General features: G+C 40.8%; 2 protein-coding genes across 3 annotated transcripts in view; one reads left to right on the top strand and one right to left on the bottom strand.

The window, feature by feature from the left end:
• The window catches only part of LOC140754803 (epidermal growth factor receptor kinase substrate 8), a 35,628-nt gene extending 25,541 nt beyond the window's left edge, over positions 1 to 10,087 (bottom strand). For both annotated transcript variants that reach the window (XM_073089911.1, XM_073089913.1), the window contains exon 1: positions 9,956 to 10,087. The gene's annotated coding sequence lies outside the window, so the exon portion shown is untranslated. The remainder of the gene's footprint in view (positions 1 to 9,955) is intronic.
• A 69-nt stretch (positions 10,088 to 10,156) lies between these two features.
• Positions 10,157 to 11,166, top strand: LOC140754805 (Na(+)/H(+) exchange regulatory cofactor NHE-RF1). Its single transcript, XM_073089915.1, has one exon. It carries the CDS (start codon positions 10,229 to 10,231, stop codon positions 10,733 to 10,735), a length of 507 nt encoding a protein of 168 aa, XP_072946016.1. The 5' UTR covers positions 10,157 to 10,228; the 3' UTR covers positions 10,736 to 11,166.
• Positions 11,167 to 22,252: the final 11,086 nt, after the last annotated feature.

Here is a 22,252-nt window from a genome sequence, read left to right as displayed (position 1 = left end):
ACTGATAAAATTCTTTAGTGAAAGAAAAAGCTATACTTAGACCTCCTAAAACGAAAATAATGAAACCATCAATAAGTTAATTCCAATTTATTATTCACTGTATTTTATTTGCAGTCGTGAAGTTGTATGTTTCATTAAAAATATTTATGAACTTACTTACTAAACATAAAATCTTACAGGTACCTACCTATGTATGTACCTATTTTTTGGCGCGTTTGATAAAAAATATGATATAGAATTTTTATAACATCGACTTCTAAAATATCCATAAAGTTGGCTTGTGAATGTCTGAAGTTTTACGGAAAACGTTACGATTAAAGTAATTTTGCATATTTTATAGCTTTTTGTCGGATGATCACTATTTATATACGTTTAGTTACAATATTATTAAGTACTTATCTATTATTTCCTGCGACTCACCACTAAATAAAAGTATTACAATAAAGAGCAAAGTTTATGTACCTACACTACGCGCTTGCATTTACGTATAAAATATTTAATTCATAAAACCGGAACATAAATTGATCAGGTATTTGATCGGAGCATACAGTTTTTCTGTCAACTCAATGACAAATATTGAGATTCCAAACTATAAACTTGTTTCATCAAAAATAAAATATAATTTACTCAAGGCCAATGAATGTTTTGATTGGTAATATTTTTACAGAATTAGTTTACGAGTTTTTGAGGCTACTCGAATATAGAAACGAATTTTACATGTTAGTAATGTCAAATGTAAATTTCTATTTCGGTCACCTCGCTTTCATTCGATCAATGCGATATCCCTTGACCGAGGCACCGCTACGTCCGGATAGGAAAGAGCAAACGTATCGGTATGTGCTGAGTGGCAAGTGGCAACCTCGAGAGCTTACTTCCTTGTACTCCCATTACTATTCAGTGTGAAGCCGTACGTGGGAAACGCCGCCGCCAGCCTGCTCGCGCATGGATATGCTGATTACATGATAAGTAAATGATTAGTTTGTGCGACCATTGTTGTAAGTCGCGACGTGACTCATGACGCATGAGCCGTGACAGTCGGCAGTTCTTGGGAACATCTAAGTTTTATCATAAGGAACACATAGCTCTCATTACGATAACACAATAATTTTACGATGAAGAATAATAAAGAAGTCGAATGTCTTGTGATTTTTCGATGCAATAAATAAATTAGACATTATTGAACTTTGAATCAATTGTAAGACTTTGTAAATGTTATTAAATACATTGTTACTTCATCGCTACTAATTATAAATAATTATTTACGAGTATCTCTATGTAACATTTTACGTTTTGAAAAAAGTAAATTGTGTATATTATGTATGTACGGAGTTTCTTTTACTGCTTTTTCTCCATAACGAAGCACATTCTGAAACGGTGGTCGAACTTTGGCATTAAAAAGGGCTATCATTATAATGAGATATGAATTTCATTGCTTGACAAGATATTTTAGTATTAAGCCGCATACCTGCCGAAGTAGCCAGTAGCGAGTGGCCGGCTCCGCGCAGTATCGGCGCGCGGTCGCCGGCGCGCCGCAAGGTCGCCGTCACTGTACAGTTGTAGATCCACTTCATTCAATGGAATTCGAATACGTAAAATGTAGTAGGACTACGATCAAAATGTCAAATACTATCCTATGAATAATATTATCTAAAATCATGTCAAAAAACTTACATTATTGAGCGTTCAATGGTTTTTAATTTACAAATGATTTACGCTCAATATGTAGAATATGATAATAAATCAATCTGATGGATCACTTTAGTTTCGCGGTTTTGACTATCGCTTAATTGGGCATTTTTTTTTAAAAAGTTTTAGTTTTAGGTTGCAGCGGTTAATGTGAGTGTGGTGACCGCTTCCACAGAGTGAAGACAGTTTGCGCAATGACATTCCGATATATCATTAGCGAGATAAGCACCGCGCTATACACACACACAGGTGACCGCGCGCCGGCCCGCGTGGCCGCGTGCCCGCGTCATCGCCGCGGAATGCCGCGCGGACAGCGGCAGGGCTGCACGATGGACACTGCGACACTCCACTTGGCAATGACTACTTTATTAAAAAATGGCTTAATAGTCTACACTAAAGCTACCTAAATAAAAATAGTGATAAAATAAATATTTCCAATGTATTGCCTACCAAACATCGACATTTCTCAATTTCTTCATACAAGACATTGTCTCGATCTTAGGTAGGTAAAAACTGGATAGATTGATTGTTAATAACGGAGATTAATGACATGATTTTATTACTAAATTTTAGCTAACTTAAATAGCTACTTGGGAGTACTATGGAGTGGACAACCCAGGGTAGTTAATTCATTAAAATTGGGATGATTTTAATGAAATACCCTGTATTTTTAAGCGTTCTAGCCAATTCAGTTTTTGTATTTTGCAATATCTTTCTACATTAAAAATAAAACCTCTGCTTCCAGTCACTGTGTGTATGTGTACGAGTATATCTCAACAAAATTACTGAGCCCTGCATACCAACACGCTCAAAACGGATTAGTTTTACGCACATTGCACAAGACATTCTCGCCCTTACGCCGTACTCGTTCAGCCTACATTCCTATGGATTTTTATGGATAATGTGTTGCGTTTGAAGAAATCTGCCCTATCTCATTTACCATTCAAATTTAAATCTGAGATCTGCCACAAATGTATTGAATCGTTGAGTTCAAAATTGAAACGCTTCTTATAAATGTGTCTCCAATCAACACCCATCACAACAGAATACACCAGCGTTCAACACTGTTGTTGTTAATCAGATATTACACGTAGTTAAATCAAACCCAACACGAATTGCGACTCGCGCGGCTCTCGGCTGCATTAACTGCTATTCGTTATTACGATATAACAGATGGAATTTCATTAATAAATTATAAGATTTTATCTGCAGATATATTTGCATCAGTAGAGGTATATTTTAAACTTCCCAACCTATACAACACCAAGGTCTGCAGCCCTACTTAGTTTCTCTTAATAAAGTAATAACAGTGGTATTTCATTCTTTTTTATCTGATAAAAAGAAATAAGATCTAAAATTATTAGTTTAAGTGGCGCTTCTGGTGATTTTGTCAGTATCTTATTTTCCGTTTCAATTATTATCTCCTAAGAAATATATTCTGTCCTTCGTAATTGAGAAATATACTGCCAATACAATTTAGTTGAGTCTATTTTAATTAAAAATAGTATTTTGGTGATGTTGACGTCATAATTATTGTTTTTGATCTCAGCGACAGAACTGATGGATCGTTATATGAAGTTGATCTCTAGCTGATAATGTTGATTTTGATTAGATTAAATAAGGGAAATTATCTTTAAAAGGAATCTATTCCAAGTGAATTATGATGACATACAGGATTTTTTTTGAAAAATATATATTACTACAAGGTAATAATACATTGCCTTTGAATCTTACTTTTACACACTGAATTATTCTAATAATTATGAAAGAAAAGCCAGAAGAAGCCAGTTAAAACAGCGTTTTAACTAAGTCATGAGTGTCCCAAGCAAAATTAAAGTTTTGCGCCCCTGGCAAAATATGGTGTTTTTTTACCGTTATTTTTAAGACAACATTTTTTCGTCGACTCATTTTATCTAGTTAGATTATTTTTCTTATGTGTGTCGGTAAATTGCGCCGATGGCATCTAGCTACATTTCTGAGTATAAAAGTAATACGGTAAAAGTAAGATGTACGAGTACCGAGGAAATAATGCGAGATCTTCACGTTCAGAGAAATAGACTAATCACTATTCTTATTTCTTTGTTCTTCACACGTACAAGTATAGGTATATTACATATACTGAACTGTTTTCGGTAATCGTTATATTATCTTCATAACAATAAACCACGCCATTACGAGATTGCAAGTGCATTTGGCTGGTAATGAAGGCTTACTCATACATTAGTCATAAGAACGCATGCAAAATATGTTGAATTTGACTTTGGACATAAAATGAATACGTACGTTATTTACACTTAGATAATTCAACGACTGAATAGTTCTAAAACCTTTGGTGAAATATTGCCGCCCTCTAAAAGTGCCGTCTAGAAAAGACAAGTTCGAAATGCCTTCCTACCAGGAATACTATTTACGCAAACTGTAAAATGTAATACTTTGCCGCCTCCCAAAAGTGCCACCCTCTCCACACACACACTACGCTCAAAACTTAAGATATAATTCATAGAAGGTACATAAACATACTAGGTATTTTTTAATATTTGAGCGTAACGATAAAGCAGACGTGCTACCTGATGGAAAGTAGTCAACGTCGCCTATGAACATTTGCAACACCAGAGTAGTTACCAATGCATTTTCGGCTTTGAAGGAGAGTTCTTATTGCTCCTTTTTTGAAGAGGTATGTTTATGTCATGTACATTTATGTATAAATAGACATGTATTCAAGGTATATTCCTGACACACATAACGTGTTTGTAAGTCACCAGCGTTTTCTCCGCACTTTCCCTCGCGGCGGCGCGCTGCGGACTGCGCGTGCGCAACCGTTACTCTACCACCCGAACATCTCCAGCGGTTAATTTGGGTTTAGACAATATTCATTTTCTATTTGAATTTAAACTAGTTTAGTGTAGGTAATGTAATGTACTTCGATACAAAGGAGCCTTGCCACATTCAATAGGTAAAATAAAATCAACCGATTACTGCAAATATACCCTTTAAATTCACACAACTGTAAATTAATTCTAATAAGGTGGCTGCAAACACTAAATTATACGGAGGTTGAGAACCTCCTTATAAGACTAAAATAACATCTTCAATTAAATAAACATTTTGTATGTGGACTTAGCTTCCGATCCCAAGGATATCCTTATGATTCCGTAGGGCATGCATTATTGTATCTATACAGCGTACTCATACTCAATATGGTGTAATATTTATGTCAATCTTATGTTTGTTATTCAGTGCCAATACTTTTATGTATAATCCTAATTAAGAAATCCAATTGTGGAAGAGCGAGGCGTTCCTATCACAAGTGTCTCTGACTACTTACCAGGAAGCCCCGACAACTAGTTTTAAGGATTTTTCCTAAATAAATGCATTTTTATTTTTATTTATTTTATTTATTTAATACAACTCTATAATAATATAATGGTCAACTAATTGTAAAATCTTCGAGTTGCATAAACAGTTTGAACTCGAATGTGAGCAACATAAAATATATGAAAGTGGTAAAACTCGCGGTTCATTGATTAGATAAAAATCACTCATTGCGTGTGCATATTTACAACCCAAAAGTATTCGGTGTTTTTTTAATGCAGCAGGCTTTACATAAACTGCATAGTTTAGTTTAGTGATTAAGAATTTGTGGAATGACTGTGTGGGCACCATCGTGGGCCATCGGCTTCTGATTTCTACTTTGCTAGGTTTGACGTACTTGCTCAGGGTTAGCCATTGTATTAAACTTTATTGAGAACTCTTATTCATATTTCATATATCACAGATGTGTATAGCGGTGATGTCCACCTGATAGCAGGTGGACTGCGTGCTTGATTGCTGTTACTACAATAAAGATGTACCCACGCGATAACGTCACACCGCTGCCCAGTTAGCCGCGACGCGCGTAACCAGCGTCAACATTACTCAACCGCCGTTTTCCCCCTCGACCGATATCCACATGTATCGTATCCACGTTAATGGTTTCATGTTATATTTTATCAAGGACTTGTGCTACATTAGGGCCAATATTATCCTTCCTGTAGTGAATGTAGCATGCTATCAAAATTTTTCGAGACTCAATGGAGATCATAATGGTCTGACGCCGAGACATCTTAAGAATTTAGAGTTTTGTCATGGGTTAGGCATTTATCTCTGTATCAATGGCACATTTTTATATATCATTATTATATAATATTACTTTGTTTTGTTACATTATTATATAATATTATTATATAATATTTGTCGTCAAAAAACGATTAGTTTAATTTACGAGCAATATTGAATCAAATTACGGTGATCAATTAAAAATCCGGTATTACTTTTGTGTTTTGTTTGTTACATTCAACAATTGACCATAAGCGTAATATGTTTCGCTTCGTTTGTGACTTATTTAACAAACCAGTATGGTGATTAATGCTAAAAAGCAAATTTAATAGTACATTCAAATTAAAAATCCAAAATAGGTACTCGCATGCCATTGAAACGAAGTCCCATTTATTTTGCAATCATCTGATAGCTAATCGTGCATACGAAACGATTACTCAACATCATTTCCTCGATCGTGGACGTTAGCAAATAGGAATTATTAGCGTCTTAATTATGTGGATTCGCGTCTGGTTTTTAATTCGTGCGAGGCGTTGTTGGCAAATGCCACTCGGTGCAGTCTACGTGAGGCGTGACTCATATAGTTGTGTCTGTAATGATGTTGAGAGTCTCTGATACGGTGTACAGTAATTACTTATTTCTACCAACGACAACGGAAAGGAATTTATTACAATAATCTCACAATTTTATAATTTACATAACTTTTATACTCATTGGGTGAAACTAGTTTCTAAGATATTAAAATATGAATGTTTCGCGTTAATTACATTCCATAACCTGTTTACCGTATTTCATTATTGCTGTTTCCCCAATTTCTCTTTTGTCAAGTATCCAGTGTTACAAGGATAAAGAAACTGAACTTAATTTTGCAACATCATTATTATCTTTCTTGTCAAAATAAAATATAAATAGTGCTGCTTCTATTTCTATTTTTTCTTCTATTGCAATTAGTTGATAACATTTATTTCCTCCATCTTGTCAAAAAAGTGCTTAGATCTAAGTTAAATATATTTGCACAATCTCTACTGAGTACTTTTATTTAAAATACTCCATATTAATGATTGGTGAATTGAACTAGTACTTATAGCAAGAACTTCAAATATGTTAACTTTGTATTCTTAGTCAAGAATATGTGGTCGAAAATTTAGTATAATTTCTCTATGGACTATGAGGTTGTACCGACCTATACTTTTAAGTTTTAAGTACTTACTTTTAATATATTACGTTACGTAGATCATCTTGGTATTGAAATGTTAATTATTAATATGTTTTGAAAGTGACTAGTTGAAACAGGTGGGCCGAACCGTGGGTGATGCATTGTTTACTTCATCGTATGAAAAGTTAATAATTATTGATGATAGACAATGAATGATAATAAACATCAATGTTATGACAATGCAATTTTTTGAAGAACCGTATATATAATTATGGAAACAACGAAGATGGACATTTAAATTGTTTTTAACATATCTACTTAATAATTAACTTAAGAAACTTAAGAATAGATGTTTTTGTTGATATCAGACGAAATTTTAAAATAATTCAGGTACAAGCGATTATCGGAAGAGCGAAAGGAGAAAATTTTATCATTAGTGAAAGTAATTTGTTTGTTGTAAGACAAATTCATGTAGATTCACACACTACATTCATTACTACATACATTCAACACTACTGCAGCTGTTACTATTGATGTTGCACTCCATAAATATACGACTAGATCCCAGAAAGTCAAAGTGAACGTCGTTCGTGTTTACACTCATGTGTAATGTATGTATGGCGGCCACGACACCGCGAGGCTAACACGTTTCCATCATCATCGCCCTCCATAACATTCTTACTTACTCACTCATATATGCTATTCTTAAGGTATTTATGGTAATCATGCTTCTAATTACAGTTTAGAATTATCTAAATGGGCAAAAAATAGAATAGGTAGCTAAGGATAAGTATCTTATCAGATAAGAAACTATGATTAAGAATATTAATAACAGGATTGTGCTACGTACAGACGTTAAGAAATTTTAATCGTTGAAAATATGTACTAAAAAGAATCACCAAGTAAACTGGTACAATACTCAAAATAACCAATTCGAAAAAATGGCAGAGTTCTTGGTTTCTGGTTTCACTTTAGAAATAAACTTGTTACCGGAATACTTTCTGAGATGAGAACAGATGTCTATGGATCGCGAGGTATCGAGCATCATCAACTGTTATATAGTAAGGAATATATCTTAAAGCTCCTCGCGACACCTCGAGAAAGTGATTACAGTGTACAATGCCGATTTATGTAAGCTAGTAGTGTTACAAAACTAATAAATCTCATTTGCATACTTCCTTGTCTGTAGCCACCTGCATAATATTCATTAGGAAAGTATACGTTGTGTGAACCATCGTCTGTTTTCTAATTAGTTCATATAATAATAGCTATACCGAAGGCAACTATGGTCGATTAACTATAATTATCTTTTAAATAAGCTGAATCATTACAAACCAGAATATCAATTTTATTTATCTTGACCTAAGCATTATTTTTTCGCAATTTGAGGCAAGTAATGATCTCTAATGTAATACATTGAATTAGCTGTCGTGGACAATTCTCATTTGACGTCAATTCATGAAAATTGATAATTTGCATATCTATTGATTGTGATCTGAAGATAATGGAAATAATCTTATAAGATTGGACCGTCGAACTTATTAGCGCTATAACACACAAAAGTGTTTGATATATCAATAGTAATAAGGTATTTGACTTTAACAATAATATTCTGCTTAAAATTAAGTTGTCATTTGTTGATTACAAAAAAATAGAAATGTGCTTAAAATGAACATACTTTTAACTTTTTAAATAAAATTTAATACTTCTTCACCAGCATACTACGCTATTGTTGATTTAAGATTGTACAACCTGAGGAATAGTGTAAGAGGGTCTAAAAAAGTAATATGACAACTATTTATCGGTAAATAAAATAATTATAAGTAAAATCTTACAAATATTTTCATTGAATTGTCTAATTTAAATTAATTTAAGCCGCATGGAATGTTTGGATTAATTTGTCTAGTGGAAAAGTGATGATGTGGACGACGCAGAACGTTGTTAATCTTACTATTAGGTATTCTGATAACATCGTCCGTATCGACGATCGATATGAATATTAATAGCGGTATTATTATTACGAAAGATTATAATTGTATTCGAAGAACACGTACCTACTGATCATTGCTATAGAAAAAGTTTTAAAATGATATCACAAATGTTTTTAAATTTGTGGTTTTCTGGACTCTCTCCTGATTTTTTGTTATTCAAAATGTATAATAGAACATTTTGTATTATTGTTTAATTTTAAACTAGGTAATACTCATGAATTCGTTAATCATAAGTTTGCCTTTCGATATTAAAATTAACTTTTTTGTTTAATGAATGTTTTAATGTTATTGTAACAATAATGCAAGTTTCAGACGAGGTATGTGAATATAAATAAACTATGCAAATTGATTTCCTGTAGATATTGTTATTAATACGAAAGTCACGGAGCATAGCGGACGCGGGCGTTGCCAAAACAGGACCACACAACTGTTCTTGTCAATCGATACTGGGTTTTAGTCTCTGACCGTATAGAATGGAACTCTGTGGGTTAGCATTGCTGTTCCGATAAGAGAATATGGATTATTCCCAGTAATTAGAATTCAGCTGAGTGTGGAGGGCCTCGTTCGCCCGGGCGGAGCAACGACCGTGCGCCGGCGCATGCGTCGCCATCTAGCGGTCGCGCCCGCAATTATCTGCCACCGTTTACATGATTTCACATACGGGCAATTTGTTACAAATTTGGGTTCCCTTTCATTACGACAAGAAAACAATATTTCATTCTTATTGTCTTGAACCTTAATGCAAAATCTGTATGACCAGCTTTACACTGTCTGTTATCATCGGCGTCTCGTGTCGCTATTTACTAATATGCACCGCTAGTGCCCAATAGTACCAGTAACGAGCACTCGGTGAAAGATAAACCGTTCGACTCATGCATTGTTACGATATGAGGAATCACCGGGGAAGTGACGTCGCGGGAAAGCAGCGCTCTCTCGGAGCGGCCTCGTTCCCGAGAGGCATGCGCGGGCGCATCGTAACGTGTTACCCGCCCCCTCCCCGCGCCCCACCCTCGCTGCGCGTACTCACCCTCGTCCTGCCACCGGGAACTAGCAGGTAGGTTCCGTGGGAGACTTCACTCACAACACTCGCGGCGATACTTCGCGCCTCAACGGCGACCGGGTGCGCACTGGCCGGAGCCGCGGCCGGGCGCTCCCCCCCGCCTTCCCCCCGGGCAGCCCCCGCGCGCGCCGCACAGCCTCCGCAGGTGCGGCGGCGGCGGAGCGCGGCGCGGCCGCCCGCAGTGCCTCACCGCGCGTGCGAGCGGCCGCGCGACTCGACTGTCTGAACCGTGTCCGAGCGATGTCCACGAACGGGACGGCTCTGCCGGCGCCGCAGCCGCGGCTCTGCCACGTGGAGAAGGTGCCGGACTTCGATGGCTACGGATTTAACCTGCACGCCGAGAAGGGCAAGCCGGGTCAGTACATCGGCAAGGTGGACGAGGGCTCCCCGGCTGAGACGGCCGGGCTGCAGCGGGGCGATCGCATCCTCGAGGTGAACGGGCAGAGCATCACGGGGGAGACGCACAAGCAGGTGGTGGCGCGCATCAAGGAGCGCCCCGACGACGCGGAGCTGCTGGTGGTGGCCCCGGCGCCGGGCGACCCGGTGCCCGACTTGGACGCGCCGGCCGCCGCCGCCACGCCCGAGCCGCCCGCCGACAAGCCGGACGGCGTCGCGGACCCTCCGCGGCTCAACCTGCAGATGACCGCCGCGGAGATGCGTGCACATCTAGCGGCCAAGAAGAAAGTGGATCCGAAGAAGGTGCCCATGGACCTTAAGTCCAAGTTCGATATCGTTAAAAAACTGTGAGGAGTGTCGGCGTGTGCGCGTGTGGGACCGCCCGCCGTGGTGCGGTGGTGCGGCGGAGCGGTGTACATGATGGCAGTGGGCGGTGGAGTGCAGGTGCAGCGCGGGGTTGCCAGCGCGGGCGCGGGCGCGGTGTTGCCAGCGCGCGCGGGCTCGCGGAATGTTTGTGATCGTATTCTTTGTACAACTTTTGTATAAACTTCTACGCGTCGCTACCTTAACGAGATGTAACATGTCGTGCCTTCGTAAAATTGCCATTGAATATTGTACATAGGTACCGTACTTTTTAAGGGATTTAAATGAAAATTTATTGTATTTATTATTACGGAATCGATTGAATTTTAATGATTGATTATCTATATGTGTAGTTAGATTTATATACCTAATTAAGTGCAATTATTGTTGAATGATCAATAAAGGATATTGAGAAAATTTGTCGTGGTTGTACAATAGCGCGAGTGGCTTCCAGGGACGGGTTTCACCGGCCGCGCGTCCGGCGCTTCGATCCGGACTTGCGTCGAACATTTCTACATAGTCGCGTTCATTTCCACAGACATTTGCAAAATTGTAATTTCAGTAATTATCGTATGTTTGCGCTCAAGCCAGAAGTGAAGATCTACTTATTGCTCAATGGTAACTAGAGCAGTCTGTAACTGATAACGCGGGGCTGACATATCCTTGTGGATACACCAGAGTAGTTCCCTAGCATCGTGTTGGCAGCTGGCCGCAGAGCGTCGACAGATTACTTGCCTTATCGTAATTTTATCGCAGCATGAGCGCTCTATCGCAACAGCGGTTATCAGGCGCTCGCTCGGTGCCCGCACCTGATATCTCGTTGTTCGGTTTGTCTTCCTATGTTTTTTGCGACAACGTTTTAAATAATTATCAGGTTGACATTATTTATTACGTTACAACACAGCTTAAGCAATTTGGTGATAGAAGGTGTTATTTTGGCACTGTTTCTAAGGTTGTTTTGGTATGCTAGTTTTTAATATTTATTTTCATAATTTGCGTAACTGTATTCTGGTTTGAGAGGTAGAGGTAGACTTCAAGACCCTTTATGACGATGAAGTAAGTATACTTACATGACATGTTCCAATTTAACATACGAGGGTAGTGGTGCTATTTATCTGGAATTAATTTCATATGTACTTTTTGTAGTGGGTGTTAGTTTCATATAAACTAATGTGGGTAACTGAGCCAATTAATATTAGATTGTGTAGAAAAAATATTTCAAAGTTTATTTTTTTCTTGTAATATTTGAATGATAATTCATGCACATTTTAGTTAACTTTAGGGGATAATAATGTATTGACAGACTGACGGGTTTTATTATATTAAAAGTAAGCAATAACTAAATGCATTACCTAAACATTTAACTTATCTATGTTAGCTAGCACATTTTTATGTGTCTAGAGATAAAAAAGAAAGATACTTAAAACTGGGAAATTATAGCGCGTTTGAAAAACATCAAATGTCTCAGTCAAGCATCCCACCGGCTACGGGTCCCTCTACGAAGTCTACGAAAATTAAAGCTCACTGAGCTTACTAGAGAAACTTACTGGAGACAAGGGAATATAAGACAAAATGACTCGAGATCAATTTAACATTCCTAAACAGTTTTTATAATACATCTAATTAATTACCAGATAATTTGGCAAATTATTTTCTTAGAGGAGTTAATATAATAATCCAATTTTTTTTATAATTGATCAAATAAATATTGCACAAAAAATATGTCAATTTCCATTGCTCTACTCTCAAGTTATTGTGTTAATATTATCAGGAGTTTGTCAGGAATGTCCATAACCGAGACAGTCCACTTACTATCAGGAGGACTGCATGCTTTTTTACTATTTCTATGTTATAAAAATATATTTTAAAGTTAACATGTAACAGTTATTATTTTAATAGAACAGCTATCTATATAAAGTGACACGACGATGCCGAGCGCCCGTCCCGCGGCCGCCGCTCGTACCTACCTGTCACATGACATTGTTCCACGTTACCATAATGGACATAATGGAGTAAACAAACGACATTCACATACCACTCCGCATGTTCTATCATTCTATGAGCTCTATTACAATGATGCCAAGTGCAGTAGTGGAGAGGCCATGACATAGTACAGATAACAGTGTATTTAGTATGTAAAGAGGACTGAGAAACAAATTAAAACCTTTAAAATTAGGGAACAATATACTTAAATCGAGATAATCGTATATAATAGTGCTTACTTGTAAAAATAAACATTCATAGTCTTAATATGAATTAAGGAAACATGAGTAGTCGTTATTTCTGCCGTGGGAAATAAATATTTCCATTTAAAAGCTCATTAATTACGTGAGTCATACAATAATATATAAACAACGTACTTATAAAACTACTTTTAAAATTGTATGGCTCGTAATTTAATATGGAGTAATAATTGCTATGTATTACTTTAAAATAAATGGAAATAAGCTTTAGTTCAATATTTATTTAGTAAATAATATAATAACAATACGTGACACATAGTTTTATAGCACAATGAGGTAATTGGTGGGTGGCAGGTCGTCTGCAGCGGCGTGTGAAGCGGCGGAGGCTGCGCGGGAAGGTCGCCCGTATTGTGTGCGCCGCGATAAAAACACTAACTACACAATGGCACAACCTCGTACTTAATAAAACATAGACGAAGCACACCAAACATTTTTTTTTATAATATAGGAGAAGCAGACGAGCATGCAGTCAACCTGATGATAAGTGGCTACTATCGCCCATGGACATCGGTAATCAACCCCAGATAGGATTAGATATTCCGAACTGAGGCCGGCCACAGATTCGCCGCTACCCCTGAGGACTAAGCTGGAACGCCTCGGAAAAGTATGTTTCCTTTACCACACCCTTCAAAACAGAACACAGTAACGCCTAACACTGCTGTTATAAGGCAGAAATAGGTGTGGCGGTGGTGCCGCCGGAGTCGAACCACAAAGGGTTCTACCACCTTAAAATTTCATTTATATTACATGCAGCAACGAGCGTGCAGTTCACCCGATGTTTAGTAACAGATGCGTTACTAACCCTAAGAACTAAGTTGAAATCCCTCGGATAAGTACATACTTACGGATCTCGGATAAATACTTACATCTCTCTTGCCGCACCTTACAAACCAAAATACAGCAGCACTTAACACTATCAAAAGGCTGATTTATGTGTGACGGTGGTGCCGCCGGAGGAGATAGTCACCTCATGTGTAACACAGTCAGCATTCACAACCTTGCTCTAAAACGCTAGAACTGCTTTACGGAACTTATCATGGCGTTCCAAGTCACGTACAAAATTTTTTTTTTTTTTTTTTTTTTTTTTTTTTTTTTTTTTTTTTTTTTTTTTTTTTTTTTTTTTTTGTGGGGCTGACTGAAAGGTCCTCCTGAAGGGAGGACCATCCCACTAAAAACTCCTTTAAGGCATTCGTCCAAGGGGACCGTACAGCCGACATCGGATAGCGACCTCTCGTTTGCGGAGCGAGAGGCGCTAGCGGCGCTCCCTAGAGAGCTACCGCTGGATAGATGACACTGAAGGTGTCAACGTATCATGAATAAGATTAGAATCGTCGGGAAGACGATTCTCTATGGAGAGTTGTACGCCCCTGTGGGCGGCCAGAAGATTCTCCACATCGGTGGAGAGTTTGTTAGGAGCGTCGGTCAAGATATTTCTTGGCCGACGGCAATTGTAACGGGTAGGAAGAGGGGCAGCATAGTCCGCTGCACCCTTGATTAAGGGGTTGGGATGGTTTTCTGAGCGGTCAAAGAACGCTTCAGAGAATTGTCTGAGGACTTGTTGTATTGGAGCGAGCTCCAGGTCGCGGTGGAGGTCAGCGTTTCTGACATACCAGGGGGCATTAAGTGCCCGACGACAAAAGAGATTTTGTATGACCTGGAGTTTGTCTAGGATGGTGGGATTCGCGTGAGCGAAGACTGGAGAGGCGTATGTTAACACCGGTCGAATGCAAACCTTATACAGCGTTCGCTTATTCCTGGCTGACAACTTGCTGTGTCTGCCAATCATGGCGTTGAGGCGGCTCATGTAAGAGCGGGCGGTATGGGTGACCTTAGAGACGTGGGGTCTAAAGGTGAGGCCCGGGTCAAGGGTAACTCCTAGGTATTTTACTGTGGGCCTCCATGGAATGGGGGCCCCAAGTAATTTGACGGAGGGCAGGTTGTTTAAACGCCTGCGTTTGTGGTCGAAGCGCATTGCGGAGCTTTTCTCCGCATTGACTTCGATGCGCCATTTCCTAAACCAATCTCCTAACTCGTTGACCGAGCGTTGGAGTTTGGCGAGGACAGATGACTCCTTTTGCCCTTGGATGTAAAGGGCGGTGTCATCGGCGAAGAGTGAGAGCTGCACCCCATTTTTGGGGATAGGAATATCGTTGGAGTACGATATGAATAATGTAGGAGCGAGCACTGAGCCTTGAGGGACTCCGGCTGTTACGGGGCGTGGGGGAGAGAGGATACCTTCGTGCCTGTAGCGGAAGGTTCTGTCCTGAAGGTAGGAAGCCACGATGCGGACTAGGCGATCAGGAAGACCAGAATGGTATAGCTTGTATACCAGTCCTCCATGCCAGACTTTGTCAAAAGCCTTGGCGACGTCGAAGAAGACTGCTAGTGTCTTGTTACGTCTTGGATAAAACCCGCTTGTGATGTACTCGACAATGCGGTGGACTTGTTGGGGGCACGAGTGCTGGAGGCGAAAGCCAAATTGGTGAGGAATGATGAGTGGGGGAGCATCTATTGGGAAGAGGTGCCCTCTTATGTGAACGAGGATCACCCGTTCGAAAACCTTGCCCATTGCATTGAGAAGGCTAATGGGGCGGTGGTTGGAGGGAATATGTTTCGGTTTACCAGGCTTGGGAATACCGATAACTGTTGCTGTCTTCCAGGCTGTTGGAAAGAAGCTGAGATCGAGGCAGGCATTGAAGATAATGACCAGAAGGGTCAGTGCCTGCTCGGGGAAGTGTTTGAGCGCCAGGTTGGAGATACCATCCGGACCTGGGGCTTTACGAGGTTTCAAACCGCGGATGACGGTCCGGACCTCGTCTGTAGTGATTTTAATGGGAGCAGAGGTGACAGGGAGAGAGATCTTTTTAAGGACCTCCTCCTCCACCTTGTGAATGTGGATAGGGTCGCACGGTTGAGTGCTGGGGGAGCACTGCGCAGCGATGCTATCTGCGAAGCATTCGGCCTTCTCAGCGTCTTCGAAGGCTATGCTGCCGTCGGGGCGCGTGAGAGGGGGAGTGCTTGAGAAGGCTTCGGTACGAAATCGTCTAGCGATTTTGTAGAATGCCTTATGAGAAGGTTGGATATCCTCCATGAGAGAGTTCCAGTTGGAGTCCCTCATTTCGGCTAGCCGGGATCTGACTTTCCTTTGGAGGGCGTTCGCGCGCCTCCTAAGGACAGGGGTGGGATACTTGGCGGCCCATCTGAGGGCTGCGTTTTTAGTTTGGATTAGCTTCCTGACCTCGCGAGGTAGTTTGCGGTTCGGGACCTCTACCACCTTCGCGTTGTCATGAAGCGAAGTCTGAACTAGCTGGGTGAGTGAGTTCACCGTACTGTCTATTTTCTCCGAGCTAACAAGGTAGTCTGGGGGAATAGTATACGGTGAATCGGGGGCCTCTATGGCCGAGATGAGAGATTTCTCGTACCCTTCCCAATTAGTGAAGGTTTTCGAGGAGGTATGGGGAGTTGGATCATAGGGACCTAACTGTAGAGAGACTGGACGATGGTCTGAGCCCAGATCGTCCAGTGTTTCGATCGCTCTTGTATTGAGCGCGACGCCTTTAAGGAGGGCGAAATCCAGCACGTCGGGCTCTTGGTCTTCCCGATCGGGGTAGTGGGTAGGCGCTGTTGGAGAGAAGATATCAAAGTCCAGTGCGCGGGAAATGGTTAAGAGTTTCTTACCGTTGGTGTTAGTCAGACGACTGTTCCAAACGGTATGTTTGCAATTGAAATCTCCAAATAGTACGACAGAGTCTCCGAGCGAGAGGAGGGCCTCCAAGTCGCTTTGGAGAGGGGCTTTATTGGCGGGGAGGTAAATTGAGGCTATGATCAGGGACGGGTGTCCTGTCATGCCTAATTTGCATATGGTGGCTTCCATATTGGTGAGCTTGGGTGTTTCCAGAGGGGTGCAATGGAAGGATCTCTTGTAGTAGATGGCAGTGCCTCCGCCACGACGGTCGTCGGCTCTGTCATTACGTACAAGCGCGTAAGAGGGGAGACTTACGCCTTTAAGGGAGGGCTTGAGGAAAGTTTCCTGAACAAGCAACAGGTCGATATCCCTGTTGCGGACGAACTCTTTGAGTTCGGGAATGCAAGGCTTAAGACCTCGTGCATTGAAGGAGATAAGCGAGACGCCTTTAGGTTTTTGACGACCGGGATGAAGGGGTTGAGTATGAACGTTACTCATTGAATGGACTTGAACAACGCTAGGTGTTCAGAGTAGATTGCGATGCGCTCCGCCTGGCTGGCGTTACGCATTTTTTGCGAGACGAGTATGATCTCGTCGAGGTTCACGCCCTTAACGCAGTCCTTAAGGAACATGATATGTTCCCTTACCGATGCGTCTTGGGTGGGACGGGGAGTGGGAGTGGCCTTAGGGGCCGGGGTTGGTGGGGCGGTCGCGGGTGCGACTTTCCTCCAACTCATGGGAGCGGTTGGGGTTTTGGAGGCCCCTAGCCGCGGGAAATTGGTCGAATTGACCGGAGGTGGGCCTGCTTTCGAGGGCTGCTTTTTAGCAACCTTCTTTTGAGCGGGACGGGGGGCTTTAGGGCAGCCACGGTAGTTAGCCGGGTGCCCTGAAGTGGTGCATAGCACGCAGGCAGGAGGGGACTCGTCTTCACGAGTTCTCTTGCACTCACGTGTGGCGTGGGGTTCTAGGCACTTGACGCACCTTGGGGGGGCAGTGCAGTTCGCCGCTGCATGGCCGTAGAGCTGGCAGCGGTGGCACTGGGCAGGGTAGCCACGCTTGTTAGGTGGTTCCACCTCGATCTCAGAAAGGCCACAGATTGTGAGCTCCTTCTCCTTGAAAATGTCCTTGGAGGACGGGGTCTTGGCTAGAATGGCCAGGGCTAGAGGGTATTTGACCCCGTTGCGGTTGTACAACTTGTGTACACCTTCCACGGGGAACCCTTGGTTGACTAGATCCGTTAGGATTTCGTCGGTGGGAAGCTCGTAGGGGAGACCCCTAAGGACCGCTTTGATTTTGCGGTCCTCTTCTAAAGCGTACGTGTGGTACGGGAGTTGAAGGTGAGTTAGGAGCCTAATGAGGCTCCTGAAGTCCTCGGTGGTGGGGCATGAAACGCGAATGGAGTCGCGAAGGTTACGTGCCTTGGTGTAGTGGATCTGTTTTTCCACTAGGGTTTTAGAGAAGTCGGACCATTTCGACTTATCTCTGAAGAAAATGTGTGGGGGCGGTTTGCACTTGGCAAGTGCCGGTTCGCAGCGTGTGGCTGGCTTGGCGGGCTTAGCCGCGGGGGTTGAGCTCTGGGGCTCGGTGGAGGCTTTTGGCACGGGGGCCAGAGTGGAGGCTTTTGGCACGGGGGCCAGAGCGGGGGCCGCTGGGGCTGGGGTGGCTTCGATAGAGGCCTCGGAAGAAGTCTCACTTGTCGCCTTAGCGACGCGTTTGACCGGTCGTTTCTTGGTCTTCCTCGACTTGACAGGGGTGAAACCCTGGTCGTCGTCGGAGGAGGGGGCGGTGATGAGGGTGTGCTCCGACGATTCGTCGGAGGAGGCGGGGCGTTTCAGCGAGATGGCGTCAAAGTCCATCTCGTGTCTCGGGGTGGCATCAGGGGATGCGGGTGAGTCGGTAACGGACAGGGGATCCGTTACGGACTTTAAGGGCTCGCAAAGGGAGCGGAGTTTGACAGCGTCAATGGGGCGGTTGAGCTCCTTGCTCAAGAGGGAGGACAGAGCCTCGAAAAACCTATCTGTTACCATGTAGGCTATGGTAACCAGGGATGCCTCCCTGCCGAGGCAGGGAGCTAACGGGGAGGGGGAGGGAAATGCAATTACCCCTAAGGGAAAGTAACTGCTACCGTCACCCTTGGGATAGCCCAAGTGCAGTGGGATCGGGTCTGCCGGTTTCTCTCAGACCGAGAGGTCTGAGAAGCGCACCGGGTCAACGCTAGCTGGTTTCGTTGGCACCGTTAGGTATCCACCAACTCAAACGCGTCGGGACGTGAGTTTTGTTTATTCCCAATAAATTGGCAATAAACAAAGCACGGACCGCTACCGATAAAAATCGAGTAGTCGAGAACCGGCCGAAAGGCCAGACAAAAAATCTGGGTTAGCGAACACTTAGAGCGCGAGCAGGCGGGGCTGCTCGGTCTGGCGTTCAAACGCAGAGTGGACGTACAAAAATGCAAGTTGTACTTAAATGCAATAACCCGCGAGGCTTTGTCTATATATTTCAGTCTGAGTGCGCGGCATGATTGCTCTCGCGGACTTCGATGCGCATCGTCACTTACAACTGATTGTACTGATGCTAATGGAAATTATACAAACAATACATAACCAGTTGTTATTTTGTTATTGGTACTTTGTTGGTTTATTTCATTTTAACTAAATTAATCGAATAGTAAAATTTGTGTTACAGCTAAGTTTGTGCTACTGTGTACTAGTTTTAAGGAAGTTTGAAGAGTGTCATGAGGCAGAAAGATTTTGTAAAATGATATAAATTATCGAACTATATTTATTAAAATGAACGAAATATATGCAATTTAAAAATTATTTTAATAGGTACGCTCGAAGACCATTACCATTGCCAGTAGAGTAATAAAACGTGTCAATTTCATACTATTATTATATTCTGGAATGTCATAAATGGTTTAAATTATTTTGCCTCACAATGTATTTTGGTATATGCATAGATTAGTAAAGATACTTCGCCGCCTTGAAATTGAATGGAGCCACAAATGGCTTATTATCGTAAGTTCTTTTTTTGAATTCTTGACAAATAAAAACATTTTTAGGGGAAATTTACGAATAAATAACTAATACTGCGTAATTTACATGAATTTATATAATAAATAAATAATTATTTCAAATATTTTAGGGATATTTTAGCACGGAGACGTGGCAAAACTTTTTTACGCAAGTATTTCAATTCTCAAAACTGGGTACATTTTCTAGTTAGGAATGAGTAATCTTTACTAATCTATGGGTATATGTTTAAGATATATCTTCCATTCATGTCAATTATAATATTGCTTAACCATGCATATTCACACATAGGCGTTATCTCAAACAGTTTATACGGAAAACGTGTAAAACTACTTCATTTACATTGTTATTATCGTTGGCTACCTATAGCAGTTTCCTGGTACAATTAGTATACCAATGAATATTTTTTGCTCAGAAGTTTTATTGCAATTCAGCGCTTAGCACTACGTTCAGAACTGAAGTAATTAGACCAAGGTTTCAGATTAAGATACATGGAAAGCGGGTTTTATACATAGTGCGATAAAATTTAATACAAAAAATCATTATTGTATACCAAAGAAAATATTATAAACAAAAATATTAAATATTTTATTATTGGTTGTATCGTTTTTATCAGTCCAACGCAATACGTCATACATATCGCTACATAATTTCGTCTACTCTTAATTCATCTCAACGTGAGGCCGTAGGATTTGCCCACCAAAAACCACCCAACTCTCGGAACTTCGTTTAAACAACGTTTTTCTTGAGAATAAATACGTGTGTACGAACCATTTAAAATCAATATCAAGAACTACACCGCTAACAAGAAATCATCGAGATTTTAAATACATAATAAAATAAATGCATGTCATTGTGTATTTAAATTTCTTAATGCAGTGTATAAAGGAGATATTTAAAATAAATTCCTAAAATCAGGTGTGTGTAACTAGATCATATTCAGACGCAGTCGCATTCTACGATGCAAATTAAGTTTGGTGGTAGCCCGGGCGGACACAGCGAGTTTTTTGCTAGCAAGTACTGCTTCCTAGTTTTTATTGAAATATTCAATTAACAATATTCTACTAGGAGACGTTTATTTCTGTCACATTGATCTGTGCTGGCAGCTCAGCGCTAGATCTGCATTTTTATTCTTTGGATACGGAATCCTAAAAATAAGAATGTGTATAATGTACATTGGATTGATCAAAAATAGTAATTCTGTGATCTACCCACATGCCTCTATTGATGATTTTTTATCTTTCAGCTTTATGTTAAATGCATAGAGTAAATGTGTCTCCTTTGCCACATCTTTTTAAACATAAATCTGTTATAGGACAGAAATAAGTATAGCAGGGTGCCACTGGAGTCGTTTCCAAAAAAGCTCTACCATCTGTCAATTATTTATCAAATTAAATAGAAATGAATTATTTGCTACATTGTCAAGAGGTTAAATCAGTCTCTTCAGAACTTGCTATTTGTAATAGTAAAATTGAAAATTCCAATCAGTTATAGACCTAGTAGAGCAACATGGTAAAACTATATATGTAATATTATTTGTCAAAACCACGTCATTCACACGTACTGATATATGTCGAGGAAGGAAAATGAAGCGTTAACAACACGTGACGTAAGTATTGTATGAAATCATCAAACAAGCACACGGCCACCAGAGCCACGCTCAACCAGCTCCTTAAACACATAATTACTTAAGATAAATACCGACGTGGCGGGGATCTTTACATTGTGCTTGATGGAAGTGCCGATAATGTTATACAATTCTTGCTAGGTATTTAATTGACTGTCACGTGATGATAAAATGTTACGAAGATATCCTAACTAACAGTGTGCTAACTAATAGTGCTCTAGATGGCCACCAATAGAGAGAAATGGCAAAATGTCGCGAGGCGAGTCACATCAGCCCCCACACACAACACGTGATAACCACGACAGCTCTGACAAGAGCGAAATGACTAATTAGGAGAGGTATTGCTTCAGTTCTTATAGAAGTTAAAAATATCTGCCTATGAAGAGCAGCGGAGAAATTTGGTTAACTGGAACGAGCCTGCCAGATAACAGCAGTGCGGATTACGCACTAATAAGTTCGCGTAAACAGAAAAAAAAGGTGTATAATTATAAGTACAGTTTGCACGGAAGTTGCATGACTCAGATTTACAATAGTAGGTGCCTTCACTAGTTAGGCTTTTTGAACAAAAACATTCAAGGCTCACATTGTGTTATAATCCCGCAATATAGTATCGTCTTCCGAAGCCCAAGATGTCAGTGCATTTCTAGTTAATGTATATATGTCGGAACAGGATGGCCGAATTACTTGATTTTTGTATGTGTTTCCGAACCGACATATTTGTTACTTCATATTTGTCAGGATTATTATGATACAGGTACACGTAGGTATACAGTCGCCGATATTCTTATCACTAACTTATGTCTCTTAACTTAATCACTTGTAATTCTTTACATAGTCCTTAAATCACTATACTGAGAATGCTTTAATTAATCGAACTACAACTAAATGGACACTATCAAAACGGAGACAGTTCCTCGG

Source organism: Epargyreus clarus, unplaced genomic scaffold (genome assembly GCF_041222505.1).
Source record: "Epargyreus clarus isolate Ecla_fem2 unplaced genomic scaffold, WU_Ecla_fem_2.2 ptg000031l, whole genome shotgun sequence".
NCBI classification, from domain to species: Eukaryota; Metazoa; Arthropoda; class Insecta; order Lepidoptera; family Hesperiidae; genus Epargyreus; species Epargyreus clarus.
The sequence above is the reverse complement of the archived record's forward strand: the minus strand, read 5'-3'. Positions and strand labels throughout refer to the sequence as shown.